At 42.4% G+C, this 19,040-nt stretch overlaps 1 protein-coding gene across 1 annotated transcript; it reads left to right on the top strand.

Annotated features, from left to right (window-relative positions):
• Positions 1–14,389: 14,389 nt before the first annotated feature.
• Positions 14,390–18,760, top strand: LOC101621152 (chromosome unknown open reading frame, human C12orf45). The gene is made up of 4 exons (XM_004675734.2): positions 14,390–14,523; positions 15,974–16,060; positions 16,585–16,721; positions 18,497–18,760. Exons 1-4 carry the CDS (start codon positions 14,409–14,411, stop codon positions 18,707–18,709), a joined length of 552 nt encoding a protein of 183 aa, XP_004675791.1. The 5' UTR covers positions 14,390–14,408; the 3' UTR covers positions 18,710–18,760.
• Positions 18,761–19,040: the final 280 nt, after the last annotated feature.

Genomic DNA, 19,040 nt, shown 5'->3' with positions numbered 1-19,040 from the left:
TACCCCAACACCCCACCGCATCCTGTGCTGGTGATTTCTACTGCCCTAAATTTCATTAGTTGTTATTTGATGGTCCTTCCTCATCTCCGTAGTCTTCATTCTCTAAATACTCAGTATAGTATGTTCTTACCACCGATGCTAAGTCTCAAGTTGGAATCCAAATTTAAATTCCATTACAAAGCTGAAAATAGTCCAAGGTGAAATGGGTGGGGAGTTGCCCGCTTTTGAGTAGTTAGGCCCTAATGTGTGCAGGCAAAGGGGATCACGTTACTACTTCACCTTTGTGCAACTTAAAATGTGATGCAAGTAGTGTTGAAGTGAGGCTATGTATTAATCACTGGGGAAGGACTGCCAGAAAGAGAGTGTGTGACAAAGGGACCTGTCTGTGTACAAGGTAAAAAAGATCTCTTTGAGAAAGTGACATTTAATCTGAGCCTTGAAGAACAGAGATAGAGGCCAGGTCACAAAGGGAAAGGGGCAGGGTGCGAGCACCCTGGGGTCTCTGTACACTGAAGTTTGAACGTCCCTGTGTGGAAAGAGACTCCCCCTCTTCAGGTCTTGAGAAAAGCCACCATGTCTGCAGTGAGGTAGCCCTTCTGCAGGAGAGGTGGGAGGAGCCCTGAGGTCACACTGATGACAGGGGACTTCATCCCAAGGCAAGAGAGAGCTACGGAAGAGCTGGGGAGGGTCCAGCTGGCCATGGCCAGACTGTTGGGGCTGTGGTGTGGAGAATGAACCCAACAGAAGCAACAGAGGCCGCAGGGAGACCAGTGTGCAGACAAGGAGGTGGGAACGGGAGGAAACAATCACAGCGAGAACTGTGAGGACTTTTTCTTTGCATGTGGAAGGTGAAGAAAGTAACTCTGAGGTTTTAGCTTGAGCATCCCCCACTCCTTAAGGTGGGGGACCTAAACAAGGGGGTGTGGTGGGGATGATTTGGGTAGAATTTACCATTTCTATGGGATGTCTAAGTGAAGATGCTGAATATCCACGTGGAAAAGAAGCCTGGGGCTCAAAGAAGAGGTTTGGACATTTGGACGAAAGCTAAAATTAGAGAAGTGCAATGAATGACTTCCTTATAAAGAATTTAGCCTCTAAAACATAAGAGAAAGTGAGCAGAACAAAGGGAGCCTCGTGCTTGTTATGTATAAGACGCTGTGTACAGATTTTTTTTACTCAATCCTTATACTCTAGAGGAAATGTATTAATTATAACCCCATTTTTTCATGTAAAGAAACTAAAGGTTAAATCATTGTCCAAAATGACTTACATTTGCCATTAAATAAGATCAAGTCTCCAGAACCTCTGTGGAGGGTCATCCTGGTGAACACTGAGGATTAACAATCATCATGCGACCCACTTAAGTATTTGATGCACACACCATAAAATGGGGGAGGGGGGATGATTTGGGGCCCTCCCTGGTGGCACAAGAGGTTAAAGCTCCGTACTATGAAGCTGTGTGCAGCACCAAGTTCAATCCGGCCAGGAGGGTGACCCACAGCAGACCTCTCCAGTCTCCCCGCTGCTCCCCTCAGCAGTGTACTTCAGTAGATCCACCTGTTCTTCTCCTCATTCTGCCTCTGGTGAATCCTATCACCCCCCACATCTCTGACCTGCACCCCAGTTCTTGTATGCATAAATGAGTAAGTCTTGAAAGATGATTGGGAGGGCACATGCTTGTGGACAACACCTCAATTTTGCTCCCCCTTGCTCCCCGTTATCAATGCCCTTTCTGGGACTCTCTAGACCACTCATTTGTTCATTCATTTGGCAGATAGTCATAGTGGCCCTACTGTGTTCCAGGTAATAATATTCATTTGTTTGTTTGTTTGTTGAGCACTTACCATCTGCCATGCTGTCTCTGTCCTGTGTTTTGAGAATATAGATGTGAACAAATAAACCAATGCCTACTTCAAAGAATTCGCGTTCAAGTGGGGAAAGATAATACATAAATAACAAGCAAATAGACGTGTGTGTATGTATATAAATAGATGTATCTCCCATATGGTAACACCCACTATGAAGATGAATAAAACAGAGTAAAGAGAGTTTGGGGATGGGTTGTGTGGATAGCAGGACTGTAGAGAGGGAGACTGTTTTCTGGAGGTAACTCAGGGAAGATTTACTGATTTGAGCAGGAAGGAATGGGGTGCTAATATGCTATTGGGGGAAGTACAGCAAGCACAAAGTTCCTGAGGCAGAAGTCTGAATGTTGGATGCAAGAGACAGCAAGTTGTCCTATGTGGCTGGAATGAAGTGATTTAGTGGACAGAAGTGTTTGCAGTCAGAGAACTAGCCAGAGGCAGGTCCTACATCTCGGAGGCCATTGAAGTAGCTGCTAACTCGGTGTCTCTCACTATGAGTGGGATGGGATTTAGGCAGAAAAAAACCTAGTCTGACTTCAGTTTCCATGGGCATGCATGCCCCCAGTTGGCAGGGGCATAGTGGATGCAGGAGGACCCCTGAGGAGGCTCTCTAAGTCATGAGAGAGGCATGGGGGCCCTGGCCAGGGTGTGTACGGAGAAAGTGCTGAGAAGGGGCTGGACTCTGGATACAACTGTTGGAGAGTAGAGCTGATACAAGGTTTTCTAAAAAATTGAATGGTGGGGGGGTGTATGTGTGAGAGAGAGAGGTGTTTAAGATGCCCCCAAAGTACTTTTGGCTCAATAATTCAAAGAAGGGCATTGCCATTGGCTAGAAGGGAAAGCCGTTGAGCAGAAGGTCAGGAGATTGTTAGGACAGACTCAGGTTGTCTTGCTCTTCTCAGCCTGTCTGGGTGAACTCCTGACGGTTCAGTCCTCACAACCGCTCTCCAAGGTCCTCACAATGCAGCTCTGGGCCTCTACTCTCTGGCCGCCATCCCACAGCTGCCAGATGGGCATAAAAATATCCCCGAGTGGAACGCTGCATTGTCCTTCAAGACAGACGGACAACAGAACCACAGTTTCTGGAACTGTGAAAGGTAAAGTCTGAGGGGTTGGAGTTGTACAATGCACAGTCAACTCCCAAAGTTTGGGGGTAAAAGAGATTTGCAGAGGAAACTTTTGAAGAAGAAGTAATATTAGGCTAACGTCTAAAGGATCAGTATGCTCATTGTGCTAAGAAGATTGTAAAAGGGGGCTGGGAACGGAAGAAGTGCACAGACCAGGTGGAGGGAGCTCCTTATGCCAAATAAATAACTAAAATAAAAAGTAAAAACGAGGAGGAAGGTAGGGAAACTGGAGGAATGCTAGTAAGAAGTTTGTATTCCTTTTTAGAGCACCTTGTTGGGTGGTTCCTATTGCATTTCCCTCTACAAAACCTATCTGTGGTGTCTTTAGAAAATGTCTCTGGGAAAGCGGAAGTCAACTATCCTTATCAGGTCCCTGTACTTCCTGTACTGTGTCCATGTGTTCCTGCCTCTGCACCTGCACCCCGAACGTGCTGTTCTCATTAACTAGGACACGCAGAACCCATCAGCCTTCCCGGGTTCATACCCCCCGGGTGGTCTTCAGTTCCTCTCCTCTTTGTTGCCAGGGTAACCAGAGGTATTTCCCTTGGCATGACCACCCATACAAAGGCTTCCTTAAATCCTCCTTCCTTTACTACACCTGTATACACACACACACACACACACACACACACACACACCAGTCATTGCACTGTCCATTAGCACTGTGACATTCTGTTCTGGCTTAGTTGAAATGTGGCTGTCTGTTGCATTGTTCAGGCTTCTTTAATTTGAGTTTGCTGGATTTTTTATCGGGAGGCAAGTTTTCTGCAATATGGGATCCCAAAGGTTAAGGATGGTTCTTCTGGAGTGATGCCTCAGCTTGCTGACACCATATGGCTTAAGGATCGGCAAACCCCCTATGTATAGCCACTCCCATAAACGAATGCTAGTATATCCCCACCAAAGACTATATAACACTATGATACTATTCATAGCAACTTGATTACAGTAATTCAAAACTGGAAATGATCCAAAAGTTCAACAATATGACAACAGAAAACCTAATTCTGTTTTGTTTATACAATGAAATATAGTTCAACAATAAAATGAAGCAAATGGATATATGGAACAAAATGGATGGATCTCATTGACTTTATGCTGAAAGACCCTGTCAGAAAAAAATTTTTTTTTCAATGTGTATTAATTTTCCACTGCTGCCCTAAAAAATTACTACATCTTTCAAGTGACTTAAAACATTCATCACATGCCCCCCCCCCATGGTGCAATGGGTTAAGGCACAGCACTGTGAGGCTAGCCACAGCTGCTTCAGCATGAGTTCAATCCCCAGCCACGGAGGTGACCCACGTGGCACAGCAGACCCCTCCTGTCTCACCCGCTGCTGCTCTCAGCAGTGTACTTTGTCAATTTGCCTGCTCTGCTCCCCACTGTCTCTGGGGAGTCCTCTTACCATCTCTGACCTATACCCCAGCTTTGTATGCATAAATAAATAAATCTTTAAAAATCCAAATTCATTAAAAAAATTCATCCTCTAAGTTCTGTAGGTGAGAAACCCAATATGAATTTCACTGGAAAAAAAATATTAAAGTATCAGTTGGGCCACATTCATTCTGGAGGCTCTGTGAAAAATCTTTTCCAGCTTTAGAGGAAACCACATTCTTTGGCTGTGGGTTACTTCCTCTGTCTTAAATAGAGCTGTGTGGTCTGGCTTACCCTCGTCCTTTCTTCATATCTCTTTGACTCTTCTGCCTCCCTCTCCCACTTTTAAGGACCCCGAGTACCTTGAGTCCACCCACATCATCCTGGAGAACTTCCCTGTGTTAAAGTCAGTTGACTCACAAACTTCACTCCCATTTTCTGAGTTGCAAGAGCTAGGACAAGGACACCTTGCGGAGGTGGGTGGGGGTTATTCTGCCGACTGCAATGTGTGCCATTATTCACATAAAGTTCTGGAGCGGACGGAATCTCTCAATAGTAAACACAATGAAGCCATGCAACACGGAGGAGTAGAGAGGCTGGGATTAACCTCGCTCCTCAAAACAATAAAGGAATGATACAAGCGCCTAGCATACCCAGACCCTTCAAACTGGTTAGATAGCACCAGGATTTATCCAGGTTGTTGAAGAACCAAAAAGAGGATCCTCCCTAGTGGCACAACAGGTTATCTGCAGCCACTGCAGCACGAGTTCGATCCCCAGCCAGGGAGCTGACCCACAGGGTGCAGCAGACCTCTCCTGACCCACCTGCTGCTCACCTCAGCAGTGTACTTTGTCGGTCTGTCTGTTGTGCTCCCCGCTCTGTCTCTGGTGAATCTTCTCACCCACCCCCACACCTCTGGTTTGTACCCCAGTTCTAGTATACATAAACATTTTTTTTTTTTTAAAGAAGCAGACCTAAAAGAGGAGTGGAGGGAAATGCCAAGAAAGAGAGGGGATTAGTTGAGTGGGGAAGGGAGGTTGACTCCAGAAAGGAAAGTTTCTGGGGTATAAGAAATGTTGTATCTTGATAGACTTATGTGTTAATGTGTATTACATATTTGTCAAAATGTATCATAGGGTAGACTTATGATTTGTGCAGTGTATTGTATGTAAATTTGACCTACAAAAAAAGGAAATTGTACACAAAACACTAATCTACCCATTTGCTTATCACAGTGCTATGCGTGTGTGACTCTAAAACTAGTTTCTGAGTATTCTGAATAAATAAGTATATGGAGGGTGATAAAAATGACTCTGTGGGAAGAAAAACAACTTGATTTATAGCATTTCCAATTGCTGTGGTATAAATATTCCTATGGATGACTTCAAGCTACAACCAAAGTTATAATTATTTCATAATCAGCCTTTGTGAGCTGGCTCAAGCTGGTGTTAGTGTACTGCTGCAATTTTCTCATTGACATTTTTAAATAAAGATACATGTAAACATAAATACAGATATATGAGGGTATGTTTCTTAACCTTTGTAATGAAAAGGGATAAAAACTAGGACACAGGCATGGCAGTTAGCACATCTAGCATCCAGATTTTACTTTCTCCATACTATTCTCAACATAAAAAGGAACCAGTACTCCTTAGAGAAAAGGCTAATTCCAAGACTGGGGCAAAGTATAAAGTGAACCTAAAACAATTTGTTACATACACTAGAAACTAAGGAAATGCTCAAAACAGGATGGGGAATATACAGAAAGGAGAGATTTGCAGTTAGAAGAGTGACCAATTAAAATCATTAAGTAGAATAAAAGCTGAGTCAACACCGATATAAATAAATGAACAAATAAATGGGAGACAGGAAAGTTCTTTCTCATAGTAGGATGACAACTAATATGTAGACTATAAATGAAAGCCTGAGAGAATCATTGATCGTAAAATTAAGGGATAGAAGTTTAACAAGAAAATATGTCTACATATCTCCCCATAAATATTTGTTAATTACAAAGAGATGAGTAATTTTTTCCAATTTTCTTTCCTCTCACTCTTTAAACTGAGGTAACTGCTTTATAAACTTATGTGAGCTTCAGGGATATAAGATATCTTCCTTCAGGTGCTGTGACCATACCACACTCACCATCAAATCACACACAACCGTCCACCAGTCTTCGTTCTCCCTTCTCACTGTGTTCGCTCCCCCAACCCTTCCTCCCTCCTCTGCTAACCTCAGTTCTGTAGTTAGACCACTGGGGTTTTATTGGTTTGGCTTTATCTGGCTCTCTGTTTTGTTTCTCTATATTCCCATACAAATCACACTATTCAGTATTTGTCTTTCTCCTTCTGGTTTGTTTTGCTTAGCAAAATCCTCTCCCGCTCCATCCATGTCACAAATTGCTAATGTTTATCTTTTTTATAGCTGAGTAGTATTCCACTGTGTATACAGACCACATGTTCACTCAAAATGGATGAGCAGTTTTCTGGTGCAGACGTATAACACACCCCCTTAACCCAGTGATCAAAGGGAACATCACCACCAAGGAGACAAGTCACCTGGCATGTGCTTCCAGCTACACTGCCAAGGACTTAATTCCCTCTGCAATTTGCTGTCTAATAATTCAGACAAATATTGTGAGGTTTAGGGAAGAGGACAAAGTGATAAAACAAAGAAAAAAAAGTGGGGGTAATGTGTCCATTTTTAAATCTGGATAAAAAGTATACAGAAGTCATACTGCTATTGCAACTTGTCTCTCAATCTGAAATTATGTCAAAACAAGAAGTTATTTTAAAATGGAGACAGAGGAAAAAGACACAGGAAGTTGCTCTGGCGCCCCCCACCTCGCCCAGCAGGGAGATCCTTATGACATGTGCAACCTCATACTGTCCTCCGCAGTCAGGTCTCTTCTGAGACCTGTGCTCCTGGCCAACTAAATCAGGAACTTGCAGTCAGTGTGCAGGTGGTCTGCTTGATAGCTTCAAAAGAGAGGACAGCTTTTGTGAAGATGAAAGCATTTAATTTTAAATAACTGAGGTCTCTCTGTCCTGGGTAGCAATTGGGAGGCCCGTAACAAGTTGTCACCAGAATGTGTAAATGTGCAAAGCGTTCTTCCTATGAGCCAGGTAAGTGAGTCGTGTAGGATGGGCAAAGGGGGACAATACAGACTGTACCTATGTAAGGTACACTGTTCACCTACGTAAGAACAGATCTCCTTTCCTTCCAGTCCTCTCCCAGGAGTTAACCCCTACTTGCCACGCCCGTTCTGATGATCTTTGACAGTCCCCATTGCAGAAACAGGGTTACCGCGGTGCTTAGTTACTTAATTATGTACAGATCTTCGCAATATTTTCAACAGATCCAGGCTACCTAGTCTTAAGAACCTGTTTTGCAAGATCCTGAAGCTTAATGGGGAAGAATTATAAAGACAGATTAAAAGGAAAATTAAACTTTTGATCAGAAACCTATGAATTACATAAAATGAAATGGCCCCATCATGCACATTTTTATTTTTTATTAAAATACTTGGTTTCTGATTATTTGATATTGAGTAGGATTTAATAGAGATCACAGGGATTTTGAGGATGGAATGATGCTTTTGCGCTATATACAAAACTCAGCCTTTAGAAAAATATCTTTAAAATTCCTGTATTCGGGCAGAGAATTATGGTAACTGCAGCTTACCAAGGCAATTTTAGTATTATAACTAAAATCCAGCTTCATGCCTCCCCCACCCCCACACCAAGTGAAAAATTTACCTTGTTAGAAAATAAAAAACATGGCTCTCCCTGGTGGTGCACCAGTTACAGCGTGAGCTGCAATCCCTTCAGTCTGAGTTCAATCTCTGCCCCGGAGCTGACCCACATGATGCAGCAGACTTCTCCTGAGCCGCCCGCTGTTCCTCTCAGCAGTGTATTTCAGTGGGTCTTCTTGTTATGCTCCCCACTTTGTCTCTGGTGAATCGTCTCACCGCCCCTGCACCTCCAGCCTGTCCCCCGGTTCTGTATGCATAAATAAATCCTTAAAAAAGAAAAGAAAAAACATGTCTTTGATGCAAGTGCTAGTTTTAATTAAGAAGCTAACCCCACCCCCTGCAAAAAAGTATTTCACTATAATTACACTATAATGTTCAGCATTGAATATACATGTCTCTAGAGAGAAAACAGTTTTGGTTAATTAAATTAAGTAGATAATTGTTCCTCAGGGCCTGGGCACCAGGTAATAGCAATTTGAAAAGTTACCAGCATAAATAATCAGTGTGATTAGTCTGCTAAAGATAAAAAATGAGCCTGAGAGAATAAAATTTATCTTTTAGGAAAACCTCAAAATTCTAAATCCCAGGCACTGCTGGTTTCTCTAATTTCACACCCTGTTTCTGCTCTGTATTCTCGGTGTGATAGTCCCTCCACCCCCCCATTACAGGGTGGACCTCAATTGGCCTAAACCAAGTATAATAATTCCATCCCTTCAAGCCCATGGCCTAGGTTGCTAATTTCACATTATAACTTTTGAATGACCCTCTTATTTCCATTTTCTCGAAAGTTTTATTTTAACATCCAGCTATCAATTCTCTCATAATTAGGGTGTGCCCCTAATAACTATTATCCACATTCATGCCAACCAAATTTCTTATATTAGCATGCTTGTTAAGTATCTTAAATTTCAAAACAGTTCATCTTCTTTTCATATCACTTTCCCATGTAAAATAACACAGAATTAAACAGATATTGAACTTAGAGGATTTCCCACATTCTAGATTGTGCTGATTGCTTCTTTGAGCAGATTCTTTTATCCTACTATTGATCATATTTCTTATAAAATAGTTCTTCTACTACAGTAGTATGATGGACTTGATTTAGTAAAAGGTTTCTTTCTCTCGCTCTTTCTTTTTTCTTGCAAGAAAATTTATTGGTGTTGCTGGTTACTTCCTTTTTTTTTTTTTTTTTAAAAGATTTTATCCATTTGTGCATACAGAACTGGGGTACAGGCCAGAGGCTCAGGGGCAGGTGAGAGGCTTCACCAGAGACAGAGTGGGGAACAGAACAGGCGGATAGACGAAGTACACTGCTGAGGGGAGCAGCGGGCGGGTCAGGAGAGGTCTGCCACGCCATGTGGTCACCTCCGGGGCAGGCGGGGATCGAACTCATGCGGAAGCAGCCCCAGATTCTCAGTGCAGTGCTTCAACCCGCTGCGCCACCAGGGAGGGCCGCTGGTTACTTCCTAATGCATTACCTAGGGACACAGAAAATCTGCTTGGTCACTTCTAGTGATAACAGAATGACTGGCAGAACCAGGTTTGGCAGTCTCTTGGAATTAGTTCCATATTCCTTTTTTAAGTAATTTTTATAGACCTAACAGTACCTGGTAACGTTATATATAGCTCAGGTATGGGTCATTACAAGGCAGCATCTTGAGCACATGCGAAGATCCCCCAAGTCCTAGTCTAGCCTTCACCCAGTAACTGCCTCCTCTTAGCTGCTTAGTTCCTCCCCCTTCCCTTCTGGTAACCACTGCATTGGTTCTCTAATCTAAAGGTTTATTCTTGTTTCATTTATTCCACTCATTTGTTTCTCTCTGTACCACCTGAGTGAAATCATACAGCATCTTGTCTTTCTCTGACTTATTTTACTGAGCATAATAGCCTCTAGTGCCATCTAAGTTGCTGCAAATACTAGAATCTCATCCTATTTATAATAAGTAATATTCTGCATCTTTACGCATTCATCTGTTACTGAGCACTTAAGTTGCTTCCAGTACTCGGCTATTGTAAATAAATATGGGAGTGCTTACATCTGTTCAAGTGACTGTTTCTATATTCTTTGGGTTGGGGGATAACTATATAATATGGAATTTCTATTTTCCATTTTTGAGCTCCAGATTCTTTTTGACATGACCCCAATTCTCTCTGGCAGCTTCCTGGCATCACAGCAGTCCTTGGTTTATAATTCCTGACTCAGACTTGAAACCAATCATTCAAATAAGAAGTTCCATTCCTTTTAGTGAGGAAGGCATTGAGGGGACATGGCCTGGCTCGGGCATGCTTGTCCTAGTGAACTGTCATTGCTCCTGGGCCTTCCAGTGGACCAAGCAAGGAAATAAGTAGCTTTCAGAAAGGGTACAGGAAGTCATGAATTTATACAGATATTGCCATTTCAAATAGAAGATTACAGGCATAAATTTACTTATATTTCTTATCTCATGAGCAAAAAATTTGAATTCCAAATGATATAGTAGAATTATTTATTTGCTTTCCCCCAAAAAATCCATTTAGCAGTTCCAAATAATTCTAACAGTAATGTTCTGAATAATTAAAATGAATGGATACTTTTGTAAAACTATTATAATTGTTTAATTTTACATCATTTTGTGCCTTTTTCCATCTCAGCTGCAATCCTCTTGGGCTTCCCATCACCAAGTCACCTGTGTGCCATCAGCATAGTTCTGTGCACTTCTCCCCCCCCCCCCATTGTTTATCCCATTCCCCACTCCACCCCTGTAAAATGTCTCTGGGTCTCTGGTATATAGTTGTTCATTATTATTATTTCCCCCCCTCTTGGTCCTTTATGCTCCTGCTATGAGAGAAACCATCTGGTATTTTTCTCTTTCTTTCTGGCTTATTTTACTAAGCATGATCCCTTCCAGCTCCATCCATGTTGCTGCAAAAGGCATGATGTTGATTGCTGACTAATATTCCATGAATGGATGCTTTTAAGGTTTCCATTTGGGTGCATGTTTGGTTTGTCCTGAAGATTCATCTCATTAAGGATAAATATTATGTTTCAAAGTTGCCTAAATAATTATCTTCCATGTTGTTCTATCACAAACTTGACCAAGGGAGAGAGTCTCAGCTCAATATGGCTCCTATATATATTTCACATTGGGTTGCCCTGTGACAATTTCAGTCTGGTCTCAGTCACAGAGGGACTTATTTTTGTCTTTAATTTTGTTTTTAAGTATGTCAGGTATTTACAGGATTGCAAAGTCAAAACTATAAAATGAAGTATTCAAACAAGTCTAATGATCTTCCCTATTTCAACCAATCCCTTCTAGATAAATTTTATTGTATTTTAGTATAAAGGAATAGATAACCTTATGTGGATGTATAATAAAAATATCACATAGAGCATATAATAAATTTATTATTCTATATCCTCCATTGTCTCTTTTTGAAAATATAACCACATAAACATATATGTTTGTATCTGTACATATATCCACCTATATGGGTATTTTTCTTACTTTGTTACACAAAAGGTAACACACTGAAGAGAGTGTTGAGCAGTTTGCTTTGTTCATTGGTCAACATATTCTGAAGATCACACGGTACCAATATCTGCATAGTACTTTTATTTGAGCACCTCTGTATCGATGGACATCTGTGTGATTTTAGTTTTTTTAACGTCACAGATATCACCATGCATGTGTCATTTTGCATTTTCCTCCCAGAGCATGTCTAGGAATTGTTGGTTGAAAAGGTGAATGTGTATGTAATTTTATTAAATAATGCCAATCCCTTCTACAGCTCCCGCCATTTTGTATTAGTCATATTACATTTTGTACATGTCATATTAGTGACATCAGATTTTGGCAGTGCCTGATTGTCTACAAATACAAGAACAGGTTTGCTATAATTCTTTATTATTGCCAATCTGATCCACAAGGATGTTTTCTCAGAGTGTTTTTTTTTTCTCTCACATTTTAAAACATATGAGTGAGCTTAAGCATCTTTTTATACAGGCTAGCATCATTGCATTTCTGTTTATGTGAACTGTCAGTTCATTTCTCTAACCATTTTTCTGTGGCGTTAATGGTCTATTTCTTCTCCACGTTTTAGAAGCTTATTGTGTTAACTTATGGGTATTAACTCTTTCCAGTGATTTAAGTAAAAAACCTTGCTTTTAGTTTTGTCATTTACTTTTATTGCATTTTGTTCGCTGATTTTTCTTATGTAAAAGCTCTGTAGTCAAATTTATGACCCTTTTTCTTACTGCTCTGGATTTTGAATTATTGTTAAGAACTTTTTATTCCATCTAATGTTTAACTAGAAAGTGAAGTTAGCTTTTTATACTTATCGATCAGCGTTTACTGTCTCCGTGCTGTCATTTCTCCCAGAATTCTCTCGCTCTAAATTTTATATCTTGGTTATAATATAATGTTCAATTATTATGATGCCAATCACAATAAGCTACTAGCTTCATTACCTACATACTATTCATCTTCCTCCTCTAGCCCCAGCGACACCCCTACAAAGTTTTATTGTTCTCACTTACAGAGGGGGAAACAGGCCCAGAGAGCTATATGCTGAAGTCACAGCACTGATTGAGCTCACTTGTTTTCAGCAACAGGCTGAAAAAGCTGGTACAGTTTCTGCTTCTGCTCTGAACCCTGCAGTTACAGGAGTTCCGGGCATGCTCCAGTGGGGAGACAGAGACTTACAAGAAGGGAAACAATGAACAAAGTAAAAATGCCACCTAAGAACTGGGAGAACAATGCACTTACAAATCATGTATCTGTTTAGGGGTGAATATCCAGACTATATAAATTACTCCTAGACCTCAATGCCAACAAACCAAGTAATCCAATTAAAAAATGGGCAACTGGAGCTGGAAAAGACCATGCTAAGTGAGATAAGCCAGAAAGAGAAAGAAAAATACCGGATGGTTTCACTCATAGCAGGAGTATAATGGACCAGGCGAGAAAATAACAAAAATAATGAACAACCATATACCAGAGACATTTTGGGGGGTGGAGTTGGGGGATCAAAAACGGGGGTGGGGGGTGGGGAGGGAAATGCACGGGATTATGGTGATGGCACAAGGGTGACTTGGTGATGGGAAACCCGAGGGGATTACAATTGAGATGGAAAAAAAATACACAAAATGATGTAAAAATAAACTGTTATAAAAGAAAAAAAAAATAATAATAATAAATGGGCAACTGATTTGGATAGCTATTTCTCCAAAGTAGACATATCTATGACCAATAAGCATGTGAAAAAGATATTCAATATCACACATCATCAGGGAAATGCAAATCAACACTACAATGAGCTATCACCTCCCACCCTCTAGGAAAAAAAAAAGGAATACATCGTAGGGAGAAGGTAAAGAAATTGGAGATGCAGGGATGTAAAATAGTGTAACCTCATGGAAACCAGTATGGAGAGCCCTCAAAAATGAAAAAAAATAGAATTACTATGTGATTCAGTAATCATAACTCTATATATAAATCCAAACATATATCAAAGAAATATTTACAAACTCGTGTTCCTTGCGATGTTATTCATAGCTGAAAGGAGGCAGCAATCCAAATGTCCTGTGAAAGATGAATGGTTAAGAAAATGTGGCAAATGCATAGACTGGGATATTCTGCTTTAGGGAACAAGGACATCCTGTCACATCCTATCCTGGATAAACTTTGAGGACATTATGCTAAGTGACTAAGCCAGACAGAAAAAAAGACGTTCTCTGCATAACTGTACTTACATGGAGTATTTCAAGTAGTGAAACACCTAGAAACAGAAGCTGGAAAGGCGACTGCTGGGGACAGCAAGAAGAGAGAAATGGAGGCTTGTTCTAGTTTTGGGCAATGGACACAGTTCAGAGATCTATTGTATAACAATGTGAATATAGCTAATAATCCCTAAAGTGTTATACCTAAGAATGACCAAGATAGTACATTCCATGGCATGTGTTTTTTCTTTAACCACGATTTTTAAAAGTAAATTTAAAAAATGAATAGCAGGGCAGCCTCACGGTGCGCTCATGTTTTGATTTATGTAGCTACCAACCCCGCCCCCGCACCCCAGTTATTCATTCCAATTACAGGACTCAAAGGGTCCCAAACCCTCCTTCCCCGACAGAAAGCATAGCCTTGAGTTTCCGCCAGGTGTCGCCCTCCCCTAGGGCCCGCCTTCGCCCCGCCCCTATCCCCGCCTACCCTCGATTTTCCTCCAATCGCAGTTCTAGCTCCGCCCCCTGCCGTAGCCTTTTCCGGCATCCGGGCCTGGGTGGGCTGGATTTAAAGATCTGCGAGAAGCATGGAGGTCCAAGGCGAACCCCCAAGCAGCCCCCGCTGTTCTCCGTCGCCCGGGAACTGCGCAGGAGTCCCTGTGTCCAAGGAGCTACTGACTGCGGGGAGCGGCGGCGGCGGAGGTGACGGGAGGGTGGCGGCGGCGTGGGGCGCGCACGTGCGGCGCCGGGCCCAGGCCCCGCTGTGGGAGGGGAGCCTCGGGGGCGGCCGAGGGGCGTGGGGGTGCGGGGCCGGCTCCCGGGCGTGGGCCCCCGCACTGTGGAGCCTTGCAGGACTACCCCTCCCCTAAGGGCAGGGTGTTAGGGTCGGCTGTCTGGGCTGGTAGGGGGAGCTGATCAACATTACAGATTAACCACCATGTTCCCCGACATGCACCCCATAGAATGGTCCTCTAGCAGAGGGAGGCAGGCGTTCAGGAAACCCACAGCGGCTCTCAGACACTATAACAGAACTAGAAGCATGGGTTGGAGCCGCAGGGTCACTGAGTAATTCGCTGCAGGACTTGGGGAGCGTTGCTTACAGTCTTTGACATGTGGGAAATGGAGCTAATGGTACCTGTAGAATTTTTGCTAGGAGAAGGTCTTGGGCATAGTCCCAATATATACTAGCTTGAAGGAAAGGCTCTTTGAGAATCTTAAGCATCCAAAGGAGTTGTGATAGTCGTCAAAGATCATGTGTTGCCTACTCTGCCGCCCCAATAAATTAACTAATTTGATACTCATAGCAGCCCTGTGCAGAATATTCTGTTACCCCTATTTTCTAGTTAAGGAAACAGTCCTGATGTATCATTACAGATTAGTAACTTGCTGGGAATCATGTGGCTGGAAAGTGGCAAAATGGGCATTTGATTCCAGCCAGTCTGCCCCTCATTTACATTAATCTTTACACAATCCAGTTGTTGAATCTAAAGCTGTCAGCAAGGAATGTGTGTTGAGCTCTGCTTTGTGAATAGGCAGGATTGGGTGCCAGAGTGAGGAGATTATGTAGGTGCTGGAAACAGGATGGCAAAGCCTTGTGATCCTGGAAGATGGGCCCTGTTTCCATCTTGAGCTCTGTTAGACTGGAGAGTTGTGTTAATTTGAAGAGCAATAAATGGTGAAGATGGAAAGATTGGGGGTGGGGCCCCCAGTTGGTTGTTTCATCTGAGTTGGGGAACTCACCAGGTAAGCATGTTTATAAATGAAGAGATTATTGCCCAAGAGGTCAGGTAACTTGTCTGGCATAATGGCAGCTGCTAACCTTCTCTGGCTTCACTTAACCACTCTACTTCCTACTGCTTCCTCCACTCCACCACTCTGCTTCTGTCTTTGACAGATTTCTGATCAGAAAAATGCCATTTAATGTGCATTTATCACATAGTATGGGTGACACAGATGCATGGACAGGCTCATGAAGGGGGAGATGGATGTACATAAGAACTAAAATGTTGTAATGGAATGTGGGGTGCCTCTTTTTCTGGGGTGCTTCTGTCTTGGGGAATGTAGAAGAGTTAAGACTTGAGTGTGCTCAGGGAAGGTTTGCTGATGAGCTCCTAGTTCTGTTTGTGACAATAACTACGTGTGTGTGTTTCAGGTATATGGGACAGGTTGCTCATCAACTCCAAGCCAAATTCCAGAAAGACTTCCACTCTCCAAACAGTTCGCATAGAGAGGAGTCCCTGTAAGTCTCGCCTCTCCTTCCCCTCTCCCTCAAGGACCATCTCTGATGCTCCAACTTGCTTAACTGAGCAGTTATTGATTTTCACCATCAGCTATCAAGCCACAAAGTCCAGAGAAGCAAATCATACTTGGGAGATGTACACTCCATGTCAGACCCCAGCCAAAAGGCCCAGACAGTTACCTGTACCTGCTCCCTGGGCCCCTCTCCTCAGATTCCAGATGCTACTTGCAAGTCATTCATGATATTCATTTATTCTTTGTTACCTTCTTCTAGGAGGTTTTGGTTCTGTGAAAAAAGGTAAAACAAAAACCATTGAGAAGTAATGGCTGAAGTATACAGTTACATTGCTTTAAGAATTCAAGAGGATGGAGTTTTTTTTATTTAATGGAAGGAATTTGAAAGATTTTTAATTATAATTATTACTATGAAACTCAGAGGGATTTTACAGGAATGTCTAGATTTTAAAAGTTGAAGTTTGGCCAAATAGCCACATAAATGCCCATGAACTGTTTTTCTCCCCTTAGTATTAGACCAAGTGCAGACCTTTCTCCCACGGATGGCGCAGGCAAACGAGACACTAAGAAAAGAAATGGCAGCTGCACCTGCCGGTCGCTTTGACATTGAAAATACCGATGGGTCCTCTGGAAAAGTCATACAAATGGTAACTATGCTTTGCTTGCATTTCATGAAGTAAAATCACCAGAGTGCCTGGCCGCTTAGGAAAAAGAGCTTTACTGTTTTAATTCCCAGTGTTATTTTCTGGGAAGTCAGCTCATGTTCAAGGAGGCTTTGGTGTGTGCTCATCTTGTGATTTAGGATCTTGCAGGTTAGGAAGCTTACCTGGGTCCAGGTTAAGGGTTCAGAGGCAGAAAGTCCTAAGAAGCCCTACATTTGTTTCCTTGAAGCCTTCATTTACTAAGTATCTTAACTGGATCTTTTTTCCACATCCGAGGCTCACAAAAGGGGCTTAGCATCTGATTCTTTGTGAATGCAAAGGCAAATAATGCATTATCAAAATGCCTGATTATGTAAACCACATATGAAAACTGGCAATATGGGTTCTTAATGCTACACTGGAATTTGTATTATAGTTCTCTTTTGTGCTTTCTCACCCAGCTGTCTGTCTCTCTAGCTCATCTATCTTCTACTTACCTGTCTGTCTAATCTGTCATTCATTATTTATGTCCAAATGAATATATCCTTTCTTAGTTTTATCGAGGAATAATTGAGCAAAATTGTAATATTTGAAGTGTAGCATGTGACAGTTTGTTTGCCACAATAAAGCTAATTAGCAGTCACTGCCTCATGGAGTTACCCTATCATTTTGTGCTGAGGTCACTTCAGATCTACTCTCTTAGTAAGTCTGTAGCATAGAATATAATTATCAATACATGTTAGACATTAGATTCTCAAAACTCATAACTGATGATCCTTCCGGTGGCGCAGCAGGTTAAAGCACAGCACTAAGAAGCTAACACCACTTCAGCATGAGTTCGATCCCCACCCCGGAGGTGACCCACATGGCGCGGCAGACCTCTCCTTACTCCTTACCCACCCACTTTATTTTTCTCTATTTGAACTATCTGCGTTTTGCTTTCTGTGCAGTGGTTTATTCTGTAAGGAGCCAGAGAGTAAGCAAGGAGGCCCTGAGGCTGTATCTCTGCCGTGACTAGTTTCTCCAGCTTTGGGGTGACGGCAGCTTAGGCAACAGCTACTGAACAGACAAGTTTCATCAACTTTGTTGAGAGCCACAGGAATTTAAATTTCACATATATTTTTATATGTCATAAAAGGTTACTCTTTGATTATTTTTTTCTATTAATTAAAAAATATAAAATCCGTGCCCTCCCTGGTGGTATAGCGGGTTAAAGCACAGCCCTGGAGGAGATCCACATGGCACGGCAGACCTCTCCTGACCCGCCCGCTGCTCCCCTCAGCAGGGTACTTCGATGATCTGCCTGTTCTGCCCCTGCACCTCTGGCTTGTACTCCACTTCTGTATGCATAGATAAATCTTTAAATATATATAATCCATTTTTAGCTCATACGGTGAATAAAAACAGGCAGGGGCTAGGTTTGGTCTGCCAGCCTGAATGTGCCAACACCCTGTGGGGGTTCCACAAGGCACTTTTTTGTTCATGTTAAACCTCTGGTACCTACTGTGGTGCGTGGTTCATGTTAATACTTGCTGAATGCATGTTGAGTGTATGGGGATATATATGGAATTAGGTTGTAGGTGGCCCCTGAGGCCTGCAGGAAATGTAAAGTGTTATAGCAGACACTGGCAGCTGAGGAACCAAAGAGCCAGCTTGGATCAGAAACAATTCTTGTCCCAGGTGCTTCAGCATTTGTGTAAAATGTTGTCCCCACATGGTTTGATGACTACATTTTAGGGCACTGCCCTGAAGTAATGTCCACCCCCTGGTGTTTTTTATAGGACGTGGCCTTGTTCGAGATGAATCAGTCAGATTCCAAAGAGGACAGTTCGGAAGAGGATTCACAAGACAGTTCAGAGGACAGTTCAGAATCGGAAGGCGAAGATGACAGTGCCTCTTCAGAAGTCACCATCGATAACATTAAGCTGCCTCATTCGGAAGGTGGAAAAGGCAAGATAGAAGTTTTGGACAGTCCTGCCAGTAAAAAGAAGTAGGGGAATAAATGTCATAGAAGCGGAGAGCGTGACCTGCTCACCCCTGAAAAAGTGGCTCCCTGGTTATTTCGCACCACAGGTTCCTGCGGTGCTTCTGCAACAGTAGATGTATTTGGTTCTTAGAGAGCAAAGTTGGCTTTTCAGGAGTTGGTAGAACAGGCGGCATCTGGGGGTCTTGGCAGAGTAGACTGTCTTCGATCTCAGGCTAAGGAGAATGTCTTGAACCTTAACTGTGATTGAGGATGAGTGCATTTATCGGCATCTTCCTGTAGTCTGCACGAACTTCAGAAAACGTGTATTTGAAAGTAGACGTGCAGATCACCTGTCCTTT

The sequence above is a fragment of the Condylura cristata genome, unplaced genomic scaffold (genome assembly GCF_000260355.1).
Source record: "Condylura cristata isolate star-nosed mole 26May11 unplaced genomic scaffold, ConCri1.0 scaffold00004, whole genome shotgun sequence".
NCBI classification, from domain to species: domain Eukaryota; kingdom Metazoa; phylum Chordata; class Mammalia; order Eulipotyphla; family Talpidae; genus Condylura; species Condylura cristata.
This window is presented reverse-complemented; position numbering and strand designations above follow the sequence as displayed.